This window comes from Rousettus aegyptiacus, unplaced genomic scaffold (assembly GCF_014176215.1).
Source record: "Rousettus aegyptiacus isolate mRouAeg1 unplaced genomic scaffold, mRouAeg1.p scaffold_m13_p_1, whole genome shotgun sequence".
Classification (NCBI taxonomy): domain Eukaryota; kingdom Metazoa; phylum Chordata; class Mammalia; order Chiroptera; family Pteropodidae; genus Rousettus; species Rousettus aegyptiacus.
The window spans coordinates 17,229,512-17,250,520 of NW_023416284.1; the positions used below are offsets into that span (position 1 = coordinate 17,229,512).

At 47.8% G+C, this 21,009-nt stretch overlaps 1 protein-coding gene across 2 annotated transcripts; it reads left to right on the forward strand.

Annotated features, from left to right (window-relative positions):
* Window positions 1-582: 582 nt before the first annotated feature.
* On the forward strand, window positions 583-20,309 carry SMPDL3B (sphingomyelin phosphodiesterase acid like 3B). 2 transcript variants are annotated; one of them, XM_016132151.2, is made up of 8 exons: window positions 583-962; window positions 8,084-8,297; window positions 11,430-11,527; window positions 14,672-14,815; window positions 15,799-15,971; window positions 17,089-17,269; window positions 17,355-17,488; window positions 19,935-20,309. In XM_016132151.2, the coding sequence occupies exons 1-8, from the start codon at window positions 902-904 to the stop codon at window positions 20,298-20,300; spliced, it is 1,371 nt and encodes a 456-aa protein (XP_015987637.1). In that variant the 5' UTR covers window positions 583-901; the 3' UTR covers window positions 20,301-20,309. The 2 variants fall into 2 exon arrangements, with proteins under 2 accessions (XP_015987637.1, XP_015987638.1); XM_016132152.2 differs by lacking the exon at window positions 8,084-8,297.
* Window positions 20,310-21,009: the final 700 nt, after the last annotated feature.

A 21,009-nucleotide genomic window follows, 5' to 3' on the forward strand; every position in this document is an offset into this window, starting at 1 on the left:
CCTTATCTTTTAGAGACAGATAATAAAGTGTTTATGGGCAAAATGATATGATCTCTGGAATGTGTTTTTAAATAATCCAGTGGGGCTGGCGTTGAGGGTATAGATGAAGTAACATTGGCCATAAGTTCATATTTGCTGTAGTAATATGAAGGATAGGTACTCTGGGGTTTATTACCCTATTCTCTCTACTGTTTATGTTCGACAATTTCAATAATAAAAGAAGAGATTAAGCCCCTGTCACCTCTTCCCAGAAGCCCTTTCACTTTTCTTCATCTGAGTTAGATGCCTCCTCCGGGCTTGTCAAGCCATCTAACATGCTGAACTGCAGTCCAGTGGTTTACCTCCCCTACTTGATGGCAGGGGCTGCCCTGGGTCCTCTGCCTTCTTGGAACATGGTTCTCAGCATGAACGAATGGATGACTCTTAGTCTTGGTTCATTTGTGGTCAAACAGCTCCACCCCCAACTAGCAGTTAAGCTCCTTTGATAGCAAAGGCCAACCACTTTATACAGTTTGTGCTCTGATGGGTGGAGCAACATAAAAACTCAGAGATCAAATGACTTTTGCCTCTCAGTGACTGGGATGGGGTGAGTTTCCTGGAGAATCCAGTTGCCGACTTAACTGACATGCTCTGAAGAACTGGCAGAGCAGGTGCTACTTTCTACTTCAGAGTCCAAAGGCCTGGCTGGCACATCTCCTCGGGCAAACTCAGCTCACACCCTGCTGGGTGAAGGAGGAAAAGCCCGAGAGAGGAGCCAGATGTCTTGGACGACTGGGAACACCAAGTAATAGGGCAGAAAGTTCTGCTCAGGCAAGTGGCTACCAACATCTGTTTAGGAAGCCTGTAGTGTGAACAATAGCTCCTGGAGAACCCCCTTTCTCCTGCGAGGAGAGCCCCAAGGATGAGCCTGCTCAAGCTGTTGATTTTCCTGGCCCAATGCGGAGTTGCAAAGGCTGGACCAGGTAGGCACTAGAAATGCCTGTGAAGTCTTTGTTTTGTACTATGAACTCAGGATCGGGGCTGCTAGTAACTTCTCACAGAAAGTTGAAAGTCCTGCTAAAAATAGCAAGGCGGGGAGGTTGGGCAGAGAGGCCAGGTGAGGGGGTTAGTAGGTAGTGGTTGAGCCTAAAGATTTTTTTTTTATGCCTATAGTACCCAGTCTTCCTAGGTGGGTCTCCCATCCAAGTACTAACCAGGCCTGACCCTGCTTAGCTTCTGAGATCCAACAAGATTGGGCATGATCAGGGTGGCATGGCCATAGACCTGAAGATTTTAAGTGGAGGCAGCAGCAAGCCAGAGGAGAGGTACTGATATTGCTAAGAAGCATCCATATATAAGAGCCAGCCACTTGGTAGAGGTAGAAGGTGGCAGGAAGATCCCTGAATTCATCTAACCAATATTGGTTGAGGGCTTTCTATGTATCATGAGCTATTCTAGGAACCAGAAAAGAAAAGAAAACAAACAAAGCCCCCGTCTTCATGAAGCATTCCTTCATTTGGGCAGAAACAAACCAGAAGACTCATGAACAAGTAAATACGCAGTAGATGGCAAGTGTTATGACGAATAATAAAGCAGAATAAAGGGATAAGGAGGGTGGAGGAAGGGATATTTGTGGGGTGGCCGGACAAGAGTTGTCTAATAAAGTGACATTTGAGTAGACACCTGAGGCAGTAAGGTAAAGAGCCATGTGGACATTCCAGTAAGAGAGGATGGAACATGCCCAGGTCCTGAGCTGGACACACAGGTGATGTGTACAGGAGGAGCAAGGAAGCCAGCGTGGCTGGAGCAGAGTGGGTAAGGGGAGTGGTAGAGATGAGGTCAGGAGATCATGGGGGTGCAGGGCTGAGGTTGGGGGCTGGCGCCAGCTCATGCATAAACTTGCAGTCAAAGATTCAGAGTGACATGGAATATCATTAGAGGGGTTTGGGCAGTGCTGTGATGCAATCTGACTTGTATCCATTTAAAAGGACCTTGGGGTTATTATGATGAGAGGGGGATATAATGCCATAAAGGCAGGGGGATCAACTCCTCTCAGTTTGTCTGAGACCTTCCTTGTTTTAGCACTGAAGTTTCAGTGCCCTGGACACTCCTGTAGTCCTGGGTTGGTCTGTTGCTCTAGTAAAGGAGAAGCAGCCAAGTCAGTGGGGAGGCTGTTGCCATCATCCAGGGAGAGAGGATGGTGGCTTGGCCTAGGGCGGTAAGAGCAGGAGTGGTGGGAGATGGTCTGATTCTGAACAAGACTTGCTGACGAATGGTGGATATGAGAGAGGAGGACTTAAGGGTGACTCCAAGATATTAGCCTCACGACTAGAAGAACTGAGTCATTTGCTGAGATGCAGGAGGAGGAAATGCAGTTTGATTTGGGATATGTCCAGTTTGAGATGCCTGTTAGATTTCCATGTGGGTAGAGGAAAGTCAGTGGGAGGGAGGGACCTTTGGCTTTCCCTAGGATTCTAGATTGCCCTTTTCTGGTGTCTTTGAATGAAACGTTAGAGACGATGCAGCACGCTTTCTGTAGCTGCAGATACTGCTGATACTGAGGCTGAGAGGGGAAGGATTGGCTCAGGGTTCTGCTCATTGCCTGCTCCTGTGGAGCTCAGTCCTGGTCAGTCCACTTCCTCAGACTCTACCCAGCAGGAGCTGGGAGGCTTTGGCAAAGTGTTCTCAACAGGAGACCAGAGTGAAATGCCTGGGATCCAAAAGCGATGGCTTACAGGTAGAAATGTCTTTAGGACAAGCCCTGAGAGGATGTCATTCCCCATGAGGGCAGTCTGTTTGGGAGAAGGCTGAGAGTGGCAGTCCCCCTTCCACTTGGAGGCAGACACCCAGCTCTCTGTGGGGTGGAGGGGACTCGGAGCCCTGTCAGTCTGACTGGAGGCTTGAGAATGAGTGAAAGAATCTTCCATTCCCTCACTTTTTCACTTTTAAATATGTTTGCTTAGAAATCCAAATGCCAATGGGCAACGCCCCAGTCTAAGGTCCTAGTGGTTAAAAAGAATCTCTCTTCCCCCGAGATGCACTAAGAGGTCATTGCAGCATTGCTTATGATACTAATGAAAAATGTTAACAACAATAATGGAATAGCTAAATAGATTATGATAAAATCTCCAAGTGGAAAAGTTTTAAGACAATATAGCAAAATGAAAACAATAAGTAACATTTATTAACTGCTTATTATGTGCCAAACACTGCTAACATTTTTACATAATGCTCCCACAACAGCCTTATGAAGTAGGGATTATCAAAGAAACTGAGCCTTAGAGAAGTAACTAACCCAAGGTTACATATCTAGTTAATTCTGAGTCCAGATCTGAATCCAGGCTGTACAATTTCAATTTGTTTAAAAATAATACTATGTAATAACAAACACTAAGGAAAATAGCCAAGAAGTGCTAATATTTATTTATTGAATACTTATGATGGGCCATGCCTGTGTTGGTGCTTGATATGTGCTGTCCTTTTAAAGCCTATCTGAAACATAAAATTAAAAAAACTTGTTTGATTTTTACAGTCCCTGTAGGGTGGGTACTATTACCATTACATCCATTTTACAGGTGAGGAAAATGAGACTCGGAGGGACACGGCACTTGCTTAAGATTCCATAGCTAGGAAGTGGCAGAACCGAATCCATATGATCGACCTTAAACAGATAGATGGCCAGATATTTCTCCAGCAAAATGAATTTGTTCAGGAACAATAAAGAATTACAACTCAGGACATGTGGTCTAATGACAAACTACAGCAAGTTCAGAGATCAAAGGACTAGAATGTTCTTCTATAGAGGATAGGGGGAGTTCAGAGCAGCTTTTGGAAACAGCATCCATTAAGTAAACCGGTAGTTGGAAGTGTAGTGGCTTTTCATTGGTCGAGTTGTAACAGCCTTTCATTGGCTGAGTGGCTGTCAGGCAAGAGAAAGATCTTCCTTCTTCCTGCTGGAATGGCAGAAAAACATCTTCCTGTTGGAGATGGAAAATAAGTCTCTTCCTGTTTTGAGATAATTAATGGTGAGTGACAGGGTGTGATAGCGCCTCTGCAGACCTTCCCAATTTCAGTTCAAATGAGGTTTTGTTTATTAATCTTCATAACACTCAGCTGCCTTAGGCATCATGCCCTTTGATGGGTTCTCTTTGAATGGTGGGTTTTACAGGTACTATTTTTTTCTCTTTTCTCCAAACTTTCTGGAATGGATATATCTACAATTTAAAAACAAAATTAAATTTAAAAAGAATTCCACAGTACCTCTAAGTTTTTACAGAATCTGTCTCTTCATGAAGAGCAAGAGAACTTTGGGACACCCACTCAGATAGCAATAATCCCTGCTTGCATAAAACTGCAGGTTTCTGCCTCCATCTTCCTTAGCCAAGAGCTTGGGTGGGTGGGGCACCATCTTGCCGACTCCTCTCCTCCATGATCATTCCTGTTCTAATACAATGTGAATCACAGGTCTGCTGCTAACTAGCTTGCTTTCCTCATCTATAAAATGGGTACAATAATAGAATATATTTCATAATTTTGTCCTGAGGATGCTTAGGTAGAATGTTTAACATAGCAAATTGGTATTCAGTCGGTACTAAATAAATGGCAGGTGTCTTCCCGCCTTTGTCTTCTTGTCTCCGGCCATAAGCACACACACCTTTGGCCTGGTTAAGAACTTTTTGGACTCTAGAAATGATTTTTGCCAGTTTCTCCCACCCCATCGCAAATCCTAGTAAAAGCCTCTCACATTATATATGACTTCTAATAAAATTTTTAATATTGCTTTTGAAATGACTTCTTGATTTTGATGGCATTTTTTTTTTCCTAAACTTTGGAGTCAAAGCATTTTTTTTTTTCAGATCTCAGATATCTTCATGACCTTACTACAAAGCTTGTAGGCCCTGGGCCCTGTGTCTGTCATCTCCGATGGACAGTCGGGTCCAGAGACCCCTTTGGGGAAAGGGGAGGAGGGCCAGCAGACTGTTTTGTCTCCAAGGCACAGGGAGCAGAGCTGAGCTCTCGAAATTACAACTATAGGTTATGCTGTGCCCACCAGTCCTGAACTTGACAAGGACCATCTAGAAGGAGATGAGATCTGTCTTTACATTGCTTTGTTTCAAATATCCTGGCCCTGGCCCCAGAGGACAGCAGCTGAAGGGACATTGGGACAAGCAGAAGAAGGGTGTAGCCACTCCCTGCTGGCCCCATCTCCCTCCTGTGGTAAATCGGAGCTTGCAGGACCTCTCAGGGACCAAATTCAGAGTACCTGCTGCTTTGCATTCCTGAGTGCTTATGCAGCATCTTATATGGTCTCGCTTTAACCCTTGGCAGAGGGTGCTGTTGTCCCCATTTTACAGGCAAGGAAACTGAGGCACAGAGGCAGTTGCTCCTGTTCACAAAGCTGGTGGGTGGTGGAGCTAGAGTTCCAACCCAGGTCTGTAGCCTCAACTACTCACTGTACTTGATACCAAATTTATTCATATTCTCAATAATTAATAAAAAATAATGACAACTAAGATTGTTATATCTTTTCTTAAAACTCAAAGAATACATGAATACTTTCAAACTGTAAAAGATTCCAGCAGTATGACTATATAAAGCCTTTTTATTTTAATGAGATTGCCAGGTGAGGCATCTACACAGTAAAGTTTGGGAAGTTCTGGACTAAAGGGTCATGTTAAAGTGTCAAATGTCCCACACCCTCCCATACTCACTCCTGGCCCCAGAGGGAATCGCCAGGGTCAGTGTTGTATTGAGATTCTTCTCTATAAGTCCTTTCTCTTTCACTACCTTATTTGATGCTCAGAGAAGCAGGCTAGGTGTCAAATGGCCTCACGCTCAGTGAGGCCAACTAGCTTGTGCAGAGTCCTCAACCAACAAGTGGAAGGGCCTGGATTAGAAACCAGATAATCTGCGTCTCTCTCCAGGGTCCTTGTACCTACCCCTTCTCCATGACATGACAATTAGAATTTAATTCCTCGCTATCTGGGATTAATTCCATAGAAGCCTGTGGTTCCCATTCTTTTATGGGTGACATATATATATTATAAAAACCATCTTCTGGGTGCTCTGAGTCAATGCTATGATTCAGCTTTGGAGTCAGAGAGAGAGGTCTGGGTTCGAGCCTCAGTTTTCACACCTGTAAAATGGGCATAAGAATCCCACCTCACAGAATGGCTGTGAATGTGAACTAAGCATGTAAAGGGCATCTATTCTCTGAGTGCTAAGCGTCCTCTCCACAACCTTGCTCATTCATTCATTGAATATATATTTGTGCATCTCCCACATCCTGGGCAGTGTTCTAGGTGCTGAGGACAGAGATAAATAAGACAGGCTTTGTGTTCTCATGGAACTGACATTGTAGACAGGGGGGATGGATGATAAGTAAGCCGACAAGATAATTTCACATGTGAAAGTGCTCTGAAGAAAATAAAACTGAGGGAGGCAACAGCTAGCAACCAAGTGGGTGGAGGAAGCGAAACAAGAAAAAGTAGTCAGGGAAGGCTTCTTTGAGTTGCAGCCTGAACAAAGAGGAGAAAGCAGCCAGGTGATGACCTGGGGAAGACCAAAGAAGGGAGCAGGGGAGCCAAGAACGAGGCCCTGTGAGGAGAATGAGTGGAGTGAGTTGGGCCGAGCACCAGATGAGGTCTCTGTGAGCTGCCCCCACAGTGAGGAGACTGGGGTATTGCTCCCTTAGCAATCACGTCTCTCTGAAAGATCTAGAGTCACGGACTCTCCCGCCACTGTCCATGGGATCTCAGGCATGTTGACCTCTGAACCTTACTTTCCTTATCTGTAACATGGAGATAATGATCAGTACCTCCACGTCTGTGGTGAGGACGACTGGAATAACTACAGGAGGGATGATGATTTGCTTAGTTAGTCATTTGCATCTTAGTGTGAACAAGTTTCTGATCCTTTCCATGGCAGCAGGTTTAGGTCTGGAGAGATGGGCAAAAGCTCAGAAGCATCTGGGAGGAAAAGTCAAGATCAGGGGCAGACTTTACCTTCTTGCCTTTTCTAGAACCACAGTGAATGTCCTGTGGCTCAGGTAGTGCCCTGGCTGTCTAACTCTGAAAGCAACAGAAGCTGGACTTCCAGGTCCAGGCTGAGTTTCCTGGGGTTGGGTGGGAGTTGACTGCTGGGTCTGAGTGATACAGAAAACGGAAGAGGAAGTGACAGCGATAGTAGAGTGAAGAAATACCAGGCCTCACCCTTGTCTCTGCCCACAGGATGTAGGGCAGAGAGCAAACCTGTCTAATCCTCTTCTGGAAACATCGCTGAAACTGCTTATACCAGGCCCTGTGCTGGGTACCAGTGACAAATCCACTCCATGTGGCCGGTTTCTTTGGATTCCCTTCTCTGTGTTACACCACGAGATTTTGGGCATTTCAGCCCTCCTTAGTTTCGAGCTGAGACTACGTCTGCGAACAGGACCGCCTCCAGCTGCCTGAGCTGCCAACTTACATCCAGAATCATTAACAAGCATACCCCACAGGAGAAATTTAGCCCAGTCTGAAACTATGTTCCTTTGTTTCTGGTCTAGCACTCTTAAACTCCATTTCTACACCTATTCAGCAGGTCTTTGCTGGTATTAATTAGCCAGTTCTTACAATGCATTTGGTGTGTAAGCTTTCGTCTAGGCCACATTTTTGTATGTATCTTCCTGGAGCATGAAAAGATCTGGCTCTAGTTACGGGATCAGAGAGGTAAAGCAACTCGCCCAAGGTCACAGAGCTAGTATGTGGCTCCACAGTCTGAGTGCTTAACCCTGACCCTCTCCCACCTTTGCTTTAAGACAAGCCCTTTGCTTAGAATGCCCAAAGGGTCCTTGAGAGTCATGCAGACCAGTCCCCCCATGCTGCTGCTGGGGATGCTGAGGTGGGGAGATGCAAAGGTCAGGGACAGAGCTAAACCTCTTCTCTGGTCCACTCAATGCCTTCCTGGGCAAAGCCTGTGGCCCATTTTTTCTGGACCCTGAGTTCAGAGAAAATTTCCTTTCACCTGGGCAACCTCTCCTCCCCCAGCCAGGGGCTGCCGTGGACTGCCTCCCCATCTGGGCTCAAGGGAGGGCCCAGCATTGAGGAGGGTCTCCTTTTTCCTGCAGGGAAGTTCTGGCACATCTCTGACCTGCACCTTGACCCTGACTACAAGGTATCTGCAGACCCCCTCCAGGTGTGCCCATCAGCTGGTTCCCAGCTGGTGTCCAATGCAGGCCCCTGGGGTGACTACCTCTGTGATTCTCCCTGGGTCCTCATCAACTCCTCTGTCTACGCCATGAAGGAGATCGAGCCGGAGCCAGACTTTATCCTCTGGACGGGGTGAGAGCAGTCAGGCACCTACCCTTTACTGGTCCCCTGCTGTGTGTCACCTACTGCCTGGTGCCTTCCTACACCATCTCCCTTAGTCATCAAACCAGCCCTGTTTTAGAGAGGATCAACTTGAAGCTCAAAAGAGTTGCATAGCTTGCCCAAGGGACCCTGGACATGGCTGATTCCGAAGTCTGTGCCCTTGACCTCAATGTCTTCCAGCCTCAGCAGAATGCAGCTCTCACTGAGGCTGGGAACAAGGTCATGGCACGTCTGGGTATGTGGATTTTAAGTTGGGGGATGAACACTGCAGCTACTCTCACCGGGGTTTAGGAACTGCAAGCCCTAGAGACCCAAATGCGGGCAGGAAAGAAGGTAAGAGGGCTGAAAGTGGCCTGGCATTGGGGTCATGTGTCTTGGTCAGCTGCTGATCACCCTTGAGCTGCCCCAGCCCTGGGCATGGCAGGGAGCCTCTCACTGGTCAGAGCGCTGCTCTGCATGAAGAGAATTTGAGGGGCAATTTCCATTCAGCCACAAACTCCATTTCTGCTTCTCACCCAAAGATGATGCCCTGTCTTCCAACTTTCCTCAGCACTCTCCATCCTCATCTCTAGAGGTCTCCCTTTGACTCGCTGGCTCCTTCCCTCCCTCCTTTGGTAGGTCAGCCTGTCCTGTGCTCAGCCCAGGATAGACAATGGGGAACTGAGATGATGGAGACCCCAAATCACCTTCAAGGAGCTCAAGGTCTTGTGGGTGACACAGACAAATCCCCTGACCACTATATCCCAGTGATGAGAGAGGGTTACCAGGGGATGTGGGAGCTTCAGGAGCACCTGATTCCACCTGGCAGGCTTAGGGAGAGTTTCCTGCAGAGAACCAGGGAGGCTGGCAGGAGCGATATCTTGCTCCCTCTTCCAGCGCCAATGGACACTTCAAAAGGCAGGAGCACACCCATGATGCCCCCAGCTGTCCCTCAGTGTGATGTGGGACTGGCAAGGAATGACCCTCAGATGGATCCCAAAGGGGAGTGGCAAGGCCGGACACTTAGAAAATGTGATAGTGTCTCAGGAGGGTCCTGGGCAGCTCTGGCTTTCCTGGGCTCAGGAATCAATCTAAGAAGAGAATGAGCTTTATGCCATGACCCTGGACTCCTGCTCTTGAGAGAGTTCTTAATGGGGGAGCCTGTGAATTCTTCCAGGAGGGGCCCATGGAGAAAGATGTAACATTCTGAAAGACGAGATCCTTCTGGGAAAGGTGACCGACCACTCTGGGAAATTCATGATCATTGCATGGTCCTTACACAGGTGTATGGCATTGGAAGAGATGACTTCTAGGACCTTTTATAATTCTTCATATTCTAAGAAATTTAACTTCCCAGGGAGAGTTGCATCCCTTAAGGAATAACCTGTACAAATTGGATGTATTTTCTATCAGACAGTTAGATCCTCCAAAATAGAAAAAAAAAATGGAATTTTCTTCCAATACTTGGATTTCTAGCCTGTTCCCAGGGAGGATGGCTAAAAGGCTCCTCTTGCTGCCCTAATGAGGGTATCAGGGACTCAGTAGGATGTAATGGGTGTGAGCACAGACTCCAAAGCTGACTGCATTCAAACCATTCTAGGTGTATACACTCAGGCAGAATTGCTTGCATTTCTGTGCCTTGGTTTCTTTATATGGCAGATAAGACTAACAACAGATCCTATGTTATGGGGTTATTGTGAAGAACAAATTAGTGGATATGGATACAGCCCACAGCAAGTACCTGGCACCAAGTAGACCAGTGTGACCTGGGGAGCACCTGGGCAGCAGCTGCCTTCCCCTCTGGGGTCCAGCAGTCCTCGGGCTTTAGATTGTTGGGGTGTTACCGAACAGAAAGGCTTTGTCTACCCTCACTAACAGGGCCAAATACTAAACACTGAGAATTGTAGTAGAGAAATGGTGCCACCCAGGAGATTGGGATGCTAATGCTCAAAAGCCCAAATTCTCCAATGGCATGTAGGTTATATAGATTATACTGGGCAAAATCAAAAGATACTGAGGGTTCGGAGTTGTGCTGGGAGCTGATTGGTTGGAGGTGAGGTAGGGTAATAACTCATTTCTTCAGGTCTTGAGGACAGTTCTGAGGTCTGTTCCAGCGTCCTTCTGTCTGGTCTCATGGGAAAGTACCCGGAGGTCGTTCCACCTTAGGGCTCAGGAGCTAAAACATAACTTAGGTCAAGATGTTATCTTTAGCCTGTCAGAGGTCCACACTTTGTGACCATTAGTCAGGTCTGGGCTACTGTCTTCTTCTGCCTCATGGGTCACTGATTATCTGGGGGGAAGGCTGGGTCTCTGAAGGGTATAAATAAATAGAGAGAAGGAGACAGAGGGAGTGAAGAAGGGAGAGGGAGAGAGAGAGAGAATTTCTAGAGCTAAGACTTAAAGCTAAATTCGGTCAATCATAAGGACCCTTGGTTTCAGGGGCTCCTTCCCCAAACTTCATGTTCCCCCATTCTCCCCTGCTCCCCCACATTGCTGTGCATTTCTAAGGTGGATACCAAAATTTTGGTCAGTTAAACAGGGAAGAAGGGCAGGAGACTTGACTAAATGGTCTTGAGGCAGGTCCAGGGTCTGCTGTAGAGTAGATCTGAACTCTATACCCTGAAGCCAGCTCCAGACTTGTTAGAAATCTTGGAGAGGAAAACTCAGAGACAGTTTCTCCATCCTAGGCTCCCTGGGGGCTTGCAAATGGGACAGGAACCCCAAAGCTTCCTTCCCTCTCCCTCTCTAATAATATTAATTACAATCTAGCAGCTACTATTCCACTATATATATATATATTCCACTATATATATAATCTTCTTTATTGAAGTCTCATACATATTCTATGAGTAGGTTCCATTATTATCCCTGTTTTACAGATAAGCTACTGGGGGCTCAGACAGATTAAGCAACCAGCCCAGGGACCCACAACAGGTCAAAGGCAGAGCCCAACTTTGAACTCTGCCCCATGTGACTCCCAACTCCAGCCTGGTCATACCTCTCGGTGGACATCCGAGGCCCAGTTCCACAGCCTCTTTCTCAGAGCAGAGGCCCCTCCTTTTTCCTTTTTTCATCCCCCATCCTGAGTTGCTGGCACCAAACTGGCTTGGTGGTGTTTCGCAGTGATGACACACCTCACGTGCCCAACGAGAAGCTGGGAGAGGCGGCTGTGCTGAAAATCGTGGAACGCCTGACCAAGCTCATTAGAGAGGTCTTTCCAGGTAAGACCCTGCCATCAGCATCCCACAGCATTCCCTGAACCCCGGGCTGTGCCTGGCATCAGGAGACTACAGCAGCAAGATGCAGAGCCACCTTCGTCCATTGATAACTATGACTTTGGACCAGGTCCTGTGCCAGGCACTTCACAGCCATTGTTTCTTATCTTCCAACAACCGTACAAGGAATCTGAGAGCTAATCGGCCTGTGGATACACACAGAACCTATTAATGGAAATGCCTGACATTTCACTGCCTTATGCCCTGCCTAACACCAGACTCACAGCCCCTTCTCAAGGCAGCTACAATTATACACAGGCATCGTCCCTGAGTAAGCCTCTCACATAGCCATGTCCTTCTGTGGCCCTGGGGTTGCCATCCATAGCCCGCAAAGCATCTGGCTGCTGGGACCTCTGGGTGATGCTGACTTCCAACCAACGTGCTCTTTCTTGGTGCCTCTAAAACTTTCCTTCAAGAGCTTGGGAAGGCGGGTGGGGACTGTGAGCAGCAGCCCCAGAGATGTGACAGGGAGAATGGGGTCTGCGTGCCCCACCTAATGGCCCTTGAAGATATTTCAAAGCGGGCTGTGCCAAACACAAGGTCCTAGGGGCTGAATCAGGCTCTCAGGCTGCCGGCTGGAGTCTGTGACAGCAGCCCACTGGCCCCACCCGCCAGCCGTCCTGGTACAGAGGCTTCCTCTGAAAGTTTTAGTCATGGGTCCCCAGGACCCAGATTTAAAATAATGATAATAAAAATACATAATAACAGCAGCAGCAGCAGCAGCAATAACTATATGTATCTATGTATTAAGTGCTAAGTGTCAGGCACTCCTCTTAGGTCATTCATTGTCATGCTAATCCTAGAGAGAGGTGCTATTACTATCTCAGTTTTACTGATGAGAAATGTGGGCCTTGGTCAAGTAAACAGGTGAAGGTCATGTGGCAGGAGGGGGCTTGCGGGAGGGGGGCGTAGATCCTGGTTTGAGCACTGCTCTTATCCACTACTCCCACTGCCACTCCAGGAGAGGCCAGAGCTGCTGTCACCATCACACATCTGTCATTGAGGCAACCTGTCACCTCCTGTCTTCAACATAAATAATTTGTGCAAAAAGCTGCCTGGAGGCTATGTAACTTAACCCTGTTGAGACAGGCTTGGGCTTGTTCATCTTCTAGCAGAAGTCACTACTGAGGGTCAAACCTGGACACTCCTCCCCAGATATTGTAATTAATATCTAATAAGAACAGATATTATTATTCTCAAAGCTAGTTAGTTCCTAGGGACAGATTCAAACTTAGATCCAACTTCGAGCACTCTTTCCTCTGCTCCACATGGAGCTTCTGGAATAAAAGTGAAACAATGATAAGAAAATGCTTTATTAACTATGGTTTAACACACAAATGTAATTAGGTTTTCTGGTTTATAACACACTTGCACATTTACTGACTTTGTTAATATCCAAGGTGCTAAGAAAAGAAGTGCTGTCTCTAAAAGTACAACACAGCACTTTCTCATGGCCTCAGTGGTAAGATACAGCTCACTTGCAGAGGTGTGAAAATGAGAACAAATTGGAAGAGATGAAATGAGGCTTTATCTTATTTGGGAATTATAACACCGGTCAAGCGGAATGCTCCCTATTTTGTAGATAATTAAGCTTAAGCAACTTAGACAGGAGGAAGGGACTGAGATTCAAGATTCAGGTTCCAAGTCACGTGTTCTTCTTGCCACGTGCCACCTGTGTTCCCCATCACAGTTGCTGTGAACATTGGCTCCCGCCGTCCACCTCCCCCCAGCATGGCCGAGTGGTGAACGCAAATGTGCAAGGCAAAACTGTTCCAGGCACCAGTTCAGACACTGCCATATTCTAGCTGGGCAATCTCATCAAGACACCTTTCTCCATGGGAAAAATAAAGAGAATACTGGTACCTGCGCAGAAGGTTGTTGTGAGACTTAAATAAGGCAATCCATTCACTTGTCAGTCAAATATATAATTGAGCATCTACTATGGGTGAGACACAAGTCTAAGGGTAGGGGTCTTGGTGGTGAACAAGATGCCAGGTGGTACCCTCCTGGAGTTTGTAAGGAGCTTCTAACAGTGCCTGGCACATAGAAGCAAGACAAACCGGAGAAATTCTCTCCCTTCTCATCTGCCTTTGAGATTCCAGGAATTTGTGTGTGTGTGTGTGTTTTTCTTAAATGGATCTCTAATGGCTGCCAGCACTTACATTAGACAGATGAGTTTTTTCCAGACGGTTACACTGATGGCTTCTTGTTTTGCAAATAATGCCTGGTGGGAATTCTACAACCTCCCACTTGGGCAGAGCGCTCAGGATTTCCAGACCTTGCAGGCTGTACAGGACAAAGGGTTTGTTAGAGACATTTTCCCAAGAGGGAATTGGAGGCTCCAGCTCCCTCATTGATTCAAAGTCACTCCCTGGGGTGAGCCAAGCTCATATAAAGGCAAAGCCCTGCCCTGAGCTCTGATGTTTTGTTTGAAGTCAAATATTTATTGAGCAACTACTACATGCCAGACACAGAAGAAAAATAAAAGCAAGAATGAGACTACTTAGAAGGAAATGAGTCTGATGCGCTCTCCTCCCCAACCGGAATCATTCACAGGCCACTTCCTCAAGGAGGCCTACCGTGGCCACGCCCACTCATTACCTTGGCACAAACTGGGAGCTCAAATAAATACTGTCAAACTGAACCTCGAACCACGCATGAGTGAAACTCCTAAGGCTTCCTGGAGTGAGCCAGACCCCTCCCCAAACAGTAAGATAGCTCTGTAATTGACAAAGACAAGGAACACTAAATTATCAAGTGGTTGACAATGAATCTGAAGATGATTTAGATCTTTTAGCTTTCTCCTTGTCAGCTGCTGCTTGCTTTCTGACCATGAAACTTTCTGCTGGGAATGGGGGATTAGGAACCAGGATCAGAGGGTTCACTGCTCTTTCCTGGTGCGAGCAAAGTTCAGCCAGGCTCTATTAAGTGCGATGGTGTTCAGCTCATCTCTGTATTTTCCTCATTTGTGGGTTTTTCCTCCTCGCCTTCCTCACTAGCTCTGCTGGCCAGTGGACGACTGAAAATGAGTAACTTGCTAAGCACTTTCACATATATATATATATTTTTATAATTCTCCTTTTCCTCCAGGCACTAAAGTCTATGCTGCTTTGGGAAATCATGACTTTCACCCCAAAAATCAGTTCCCAGCAGGGAGCAATAATATCTACAATCAGGTAGCAGAACTGTGGAGACCCTGGCTCAATAATGAATCCATCGCTCCCTTCAAAGAAGGTATTAACACCATTTGCTACTATAAGCACTCATTGTGTGTCAAGGTCTGATCTAATATGTCTTCACAACATCCCCATGAAATTCGTACTGATTTTATACAGATAAGGAGACTGAGGCTTAAAGATACCAAGTCACTTGGCCAAGGTCACCTAGCTTCGAAGAGGCAGACTTGGGAGCAGAATCCAGGGCTGACTCTAGTGCTCATGCTCTCAAGCCCATGGCACTAATGAGACTCAGAAGTTAATTTTTATTGAGCATTATTCTATGCCATGCACTACCATCAGCACATTGCTGGACTCTTTGCAAAAATATTAGGAAGGGGCAGTGACCTTCAGTCCAAGTGGGGTCTCTCATCCTTGTCACTACTGACATTTCAGGCTGGTGAGCCTTCGATACAGGGGTATCCTGTGCACTGGAGGATGTTTAGCAACATTCCTGGCCTCTAACCACTAGATGCCAGTAACACCCCCAGTTTTAATAACCCAAATGTCTCTAGACATTGCCAAATGTTCCCTAGAGGACAAAAACCACCTGGTTGAGAAGAACTCATCCAAAGACATAGCCGGTCCAAGGTGACCTTGACCTCTCTTCCTTTTCCTGATGTTTGGGCTCCCCATTGGTCAAACCTAACTGGAAGCCCATGGAACGGAAACCCATTGATTCAGTTCATATAGATCAGCTTCTGGGGCAAAGAGCTGAGTGGAAAAAGGTTGACAGTGGATCTGGAAGAGCAAACACACCTCATTGTTTTTCCCATTATACAGATGAGGAAACTGAGACATAGAGAGGTTAAGTAACTTTCCTAAGTTGCATAGCTAATAAGTGATAGAGCCATGATTTGAACCTGGGCAGCCTGGCTCCAGAGCCTTTGGTCTTATGCATGATGTCCCTCTTATGCAAAAGATGGGAGGGGAGGGAGAATGTTGGAGAATGAAAGGGGGCATAGGTGTATCTTCACATTTTCCTTGGCTGTGATGTCCTAGGTGCCTTCTATTCTGAGAAGTTGCTGGGGCAGAGTGGGGCTGGGCGAATTGTGGTCCTCAATACCAATCTGTACTACAGTAGCAATGAGCAGACAGCCAGCATGGTCGACCCTGGGCAGCAGTTCCAGTGGCTGGAAGATGTGCTGACCAATGCATCCCAAGCTGGGGAAATGGTAAGGTCTCCTGCCTCCTCCCCTTCTCTCTCTGGGGTTGCTTCTTGAACAAGTCTCCCACCTCGGCACTAACTGATCCACTCTTAAGATGCCCACACCAGAGAGTCCTTCATCAGCCTGGCACCAGGAGGATCCTTCCATCTTCAGAACAGCCTGTGAGGCTGGGACTCTGAAGCCCATTGCAGATGTGAGGCGCCCAAGGGGCAGTAACAGTCCAGGTCACACAACAAATGGTGGACCTGAGACTCGAATCCTGGTCTCCTGACTCCAAGTCCAGTGCTCTGTCACACACCACAGCTGCAGCCTGCACTGTGTACTAGACTTCAAGGGTGTGCCCTGTCCTTGAGGGGTGTCTACCTAGTCTGATGGGCTGACAGCTGTCCGAGGACAGGCTCTGGGTCTCATTTGCCTGAGTTCCTACACTGAACAGCACATCCCAACAGAGTCTCATGGCTGGTACTTCTTAGCACTTACGATGGATTATCTCATTTAACTCTCAAAACTCCACCAGTTAGATGCTATTTCTGATGAGAAAACTGAAGCTCAGAGAGGTAACACACTGCTAGTGCCCAAGCTGCAGTTCGACACCAAAGTTCATGCTCTTAACTGCCCTCTCCCTCACCCCCTGTTCTACTTCTTGCAATGGTGGCCAAGGGCCCAGGTAGGGTCAGTTGAGTGACGAGAAATGTAAGACATGATCACACATTACCACATAGCATGTGCTACACGGTCATGCAAGAAAGGTTCAGTTACAGTGCCCGAGCTCTTCAAGAGGAGAGGACCAGTCTCTGAAGCATCAGGAAGGTTTCACAAGGAGGTACGCTTTGACCTGGGTTTTGAAGTCTGAGTAGAATTTACAGAAGAGAAAATGAGAAGGGTACTCCAGGTGGCAGACGCAGCATGGGCAAAGGCACAGAGCTGGGTGAGCATGTGGTACATTCATTACTGGGTATAGGGAATGCTGGAATTTGCCCTGGAGAGGGAAAGCTGAGGACTTTGAGAAGCGGTACATTGGAGTATGCCTGCTTGCCTTTGGGGAGACAGGCAAGTTTCGAGGTGGAAATGAAGGATTGGGGAGATTGTCTCTGAGCCCCTCCTGGGCACCTCTTCCTCGCAGGTGTACATTATTGGCCACGTGCCCCCAGGATTCTTTGAGAAGACTCGGAACAAAGCATGGTTCCGGGAGGGCTTCAATGACAAGTACTTGAAGGTGGTCCAGAAGCACCATCGAGTCATCGCAGGGCAGTTCTTCGGCCACCATCACACCGACAGTTTTCGGATGTTCTATGATGACTCAGGTACTCGACCGGGAGGGTACTTGCCAGCCCACCTCCCTTCTTCTCTTGCCAGCCTCTCTCAGTCCCACTGTCTCTCTCCTGAAAGGTGCCCCCATCAGTGTCATGTTTCTTACACCTGGGGTCACCCCATGGAAAACCACATTACCTGGAGTGGTCAACGGGGCCAACAATCCAGGCATCCGGGTGTTCGAATACGACCGAGACACACTGAGCCTGCAGGTCAGGAGCCGTGGGTCTGCTGAGACCAGAGGGGGAGGGAGGGGAGGCACCCGAATGCATCGCCACCTTCACTAACTCTTCCCCAGCTAATCCGCACTCTAGTGACCACTGAGCCTCAGGAAGGTCAAGTTACTTCCACCCTTCCAGAACCCTGGAGCTAGCTACCTCCAAAGCCTGACACCAGATCAGGTCATTTCCTCTTCCCCAAATTTCCCTTTGCCCCTGGATCATTGTCACGGCCTTTTACCTGGTCTGATCCCAGCACTGCCTTGCATAGCTCACCTGCTATATAGTACAGAAAGTATATACTAATCTTTCTAAAGCACTTCTTGTTTCTCTCCTACTCAAAACCTTCAATGGTTCCCCAGTGTCTCCAAGATAGTTTGGATCTCCTTAGCCTGGTATTCAAGTGTGACCTCAGGCCCACTGTCTTCTCTGCATTGATTACAGTGCAGCCAAAGCAGGTCCCTAATTCATCAAACAATCCCTCGCCTCCTGGGATGTGCTTGTGATTGTTGAAATAACAAAGAAATATTATTCTTTAATTAATTCAACAATGTATTAATTACCTGCCATGTTCTAGGCCCTGTGCTAAGTTCAGGAGATATATAAGTGAACTAAAGCAAAGTCACTGCTTTTCTGGAGCTGACATTCTTACAGGAGACAACCAATAAACAAACAAGTGAAGTTAAGTATGGTATGAGATAAGCGTTAAGGAGAAAACAGAGGGAAGAGGCAGGCGGTGATGGTTATAGGGTGTGTGTGTGTGCATGCTATTAGGGCAGGCAGGGAAGAGTCCCTGGTAGGGTGACATTTGAATTCTGAGTAAATTGGGGGAGCGAGCCATGTCAATATCCAGGGAAGGCAGAGAAAGAGAAAAAGCGAGTCAGAGGCCCAGGGGTGAGAAAGTGCCTGGTGTGTTGGGAGAAGAGCGAGGAGGCCAGTGTGGCCACAGCGGAAGGCACAAGCGGAGAGTGGGAGGGATGAGGTTAGATCTCGTAGGCCATGAGTAGGACTCTTGATTTGGAAGGTTTGGGACAAAATTAAATATGCTGAGTTAATGATTTTATCCAAACCATCATGTCTGCTGTGCAGAGAACAGGCTGTAGAGGGTCAGGGCAGAAACAGGAGGATGAATTAGCAGGTGACTACAAAACCACTGAGATGGTGTGGGCCAGGACAGTAGCAGTGGGGTGGTGAAAAGTGCCAGGTCCGGGATGTATTTTGACGGCAGAGCATACAGGATTTGCTAGTGGATTGGATGAGAGGTGTGAGAGAAAGAGAGGAATTAAGGAGGATTCCAAGGTTTTGGCCTGAAAACTGGGAAGGATGAAGTTGTCATTGAATGAAATGAGATCACTGCAGGAGGAACAAGTTTTGGAGGGAAGATCAGAAATCTGTTTTTGAACGTGTTAACTTTGGGATGTATAAATGGCTTCCGAGTAAAAGTGCCGAGGGAGGAAGCAGCTGGGTGTTCAAGCTGGAGTTCCAGGAAGAGGTGGGTATCGAGATTTAATCTGGAGGTTGAGAAAGGACATCTAAAATCAGGGATTGGATGAAATAACCTAGGTCCTTGATTCTGGATTAAATGGAGGTGGCGAAGAGGTCTGAGGATTTTTAGGAGTATGGCTTGTTATCCACATGGGCATTCAGAGGGCCTTGGTAAGAAGAACCACAGGCTGGCACTTCCTCCTCCCTTCCATACCCCAGCTACCCCAACATGCCTTACATCCTTCTCAGGGAGGGAGTCAGACAGACCTGGGTTTGAATCCTGGCTCCACCACTCGGGAGCTTTTGGACCTCATTGGGCCTCCCTTGCTTTATTTGTCAAATGGGAAGCAGAAAGTTGCCATCCATACATGGCAGCTCCTCTTAGCCCACTTCTAGTGACTTGAAGTAGGTCCACAAATTTAAGTGGAAATTGTTGGACAGATAAACCCTTCCAGATTCTGGTCCTGAAGATGCACCTGAATCCTAGGGCTCTTGGGTGTAGCCCAAGCCTCTAATCAACCACAATTCTATAATCTCTCTCAGCCAAGCAGCCCATCTTACTTCTTTTAAGTTGCTTTTTAACCATTCGTTCTGTAAATATTTATTGAGCACCTGTGTACCCGGGAGTTTGCTGGGACAGAAAATACACAGGCCATGGGATAAACCACCTGGTCCACTTCTGCCTTTGCCAATGAACACCTGTAGGGCTTGGCCAAAGGAATTAACCTCTTTAGGACTCAGTTTCTTCACCTGTGAAATTGGGATAATAAGCGCAGTTAACCTCATCTGAATCAGAGGATGTCTGCCACACACAACTGGTAAATAGTAAAGGCTCAATAACTAACAGCAGTCATTATTCGGGACATAAAGGATCTGGGGGTTAAGGCAAGGTGCAGGGTTGTGGGTGGAAGCAGACAGCTGCTCACGGCTGGCCCGCCTCCTGCGCCCTCTCCAGGATATGGTGACTTACTTTGTGAACCTGAGCCAGGCGAACGAACAGGGGGACGCGCGCTGGGAGCTCGAGTACCGGTTGACCGAGGCCTATCGAGTGCCCAACGCAAGCGCCGGCTCCATGCACGCGGCGCTGGGTCGCATCGCCAGCGATCAGGACGCGCTGCAGCGCTACTACGTCTACAACTCTGTCAGCTACGACCTGCAAGCCTGCGGCGAGGCCTGCCGTGCCGAGCACGTGTGCGCGCTACGCGAGGTGGCCTTCGACGCGTACGCCGCCTGCCTGCGCGCCCCCGGCACTGCGCCCGCGCCCCGCCTCGCGCTCCTGCTGGCCGCGCTCCTCTGCCTGCGCGCGCTGCTTGCGCGGTGACTTTGGGCGCCATCCGCCCGCTCTCTGGGTTCGCCTTCCTCCTGGTAAATTGGGGCCAGCGGCATCCAGAACTGGACTATTCATCCATTTTTATCGCGTCCGCAGAGTGAACTGGGATGGGAGAGCCAGATCTGGAAATGAAGCCCAAAGACCCCACTAGAAGCACATTTCTTCCAAGATTCAAGTTTTATCCTCCCCACCTCCCAAATGCTAACCGCGCATCTTATTCTGTACATTATTCAATATGTAAACAATGTTTAAAGCAACGCCGTTGCAGTTATTGAATGTCCTCCCTTCCCTCCATACGGATAATCAAGAGTAAAATGAGCCGCCAGGAAGATGCACCTGGTTGATCCTGTGCCCTGGTTGATCCTGTGCCCTCGGTCTCCCCCGGCACACTGCCCGAACTCAAGGCAGGCACACGTAGTTCGTTAAGTCCCGCAATCTGGGATCAGAATGGGCCTTTCCGTTTTGTTTTGCAACAACTGAAATGTGAGAGGTCCGAGTCTTAGTCTGGGTGCTAATCGCCAGGCCTTTCTCGCTGTCTTGGGCCTCCAAGTGCCTCAAATGTGAAACAAGGTAATTTCGAAATCTGCTAAACTAAAGACAGTGCCCCTCGGACGGCAGTCTTCGGACTAGCGGTCCTCGGAGCTCAGCGGGACTGGATACGGGATCCCTGGGAAAGATTCAGTGACTAGGTCTGGGCCAG

What these genes read in the sequence shown, in the direction of transcription:
- SMPDL3B (XM_016132151.2), top strand. Translation starts at nt 902, where the DNA reads ATGAGCCTGCTCAAGCTGTTGATTTTCCTGGCCCAATGCGGAGTTGCA. An exon ending in CATCGCTCCCTTCAAAGAAG is followed by an intron (nt 14,816 to 15,798) that starts GTATTAACACCA and finishes GTGATGTCCTAG; the next exon opens with GTGCCTTCTATTCTGAGAAG. An exon ending in GAGACACACTGAGCCTGCAG is followed by an intron (nt 17,489 to 19,934) that starts GTCAGGAGCCGT and finishes CGCCCTCTCCAG; the next exon opens with GATATGGTGACTTACTTTGT.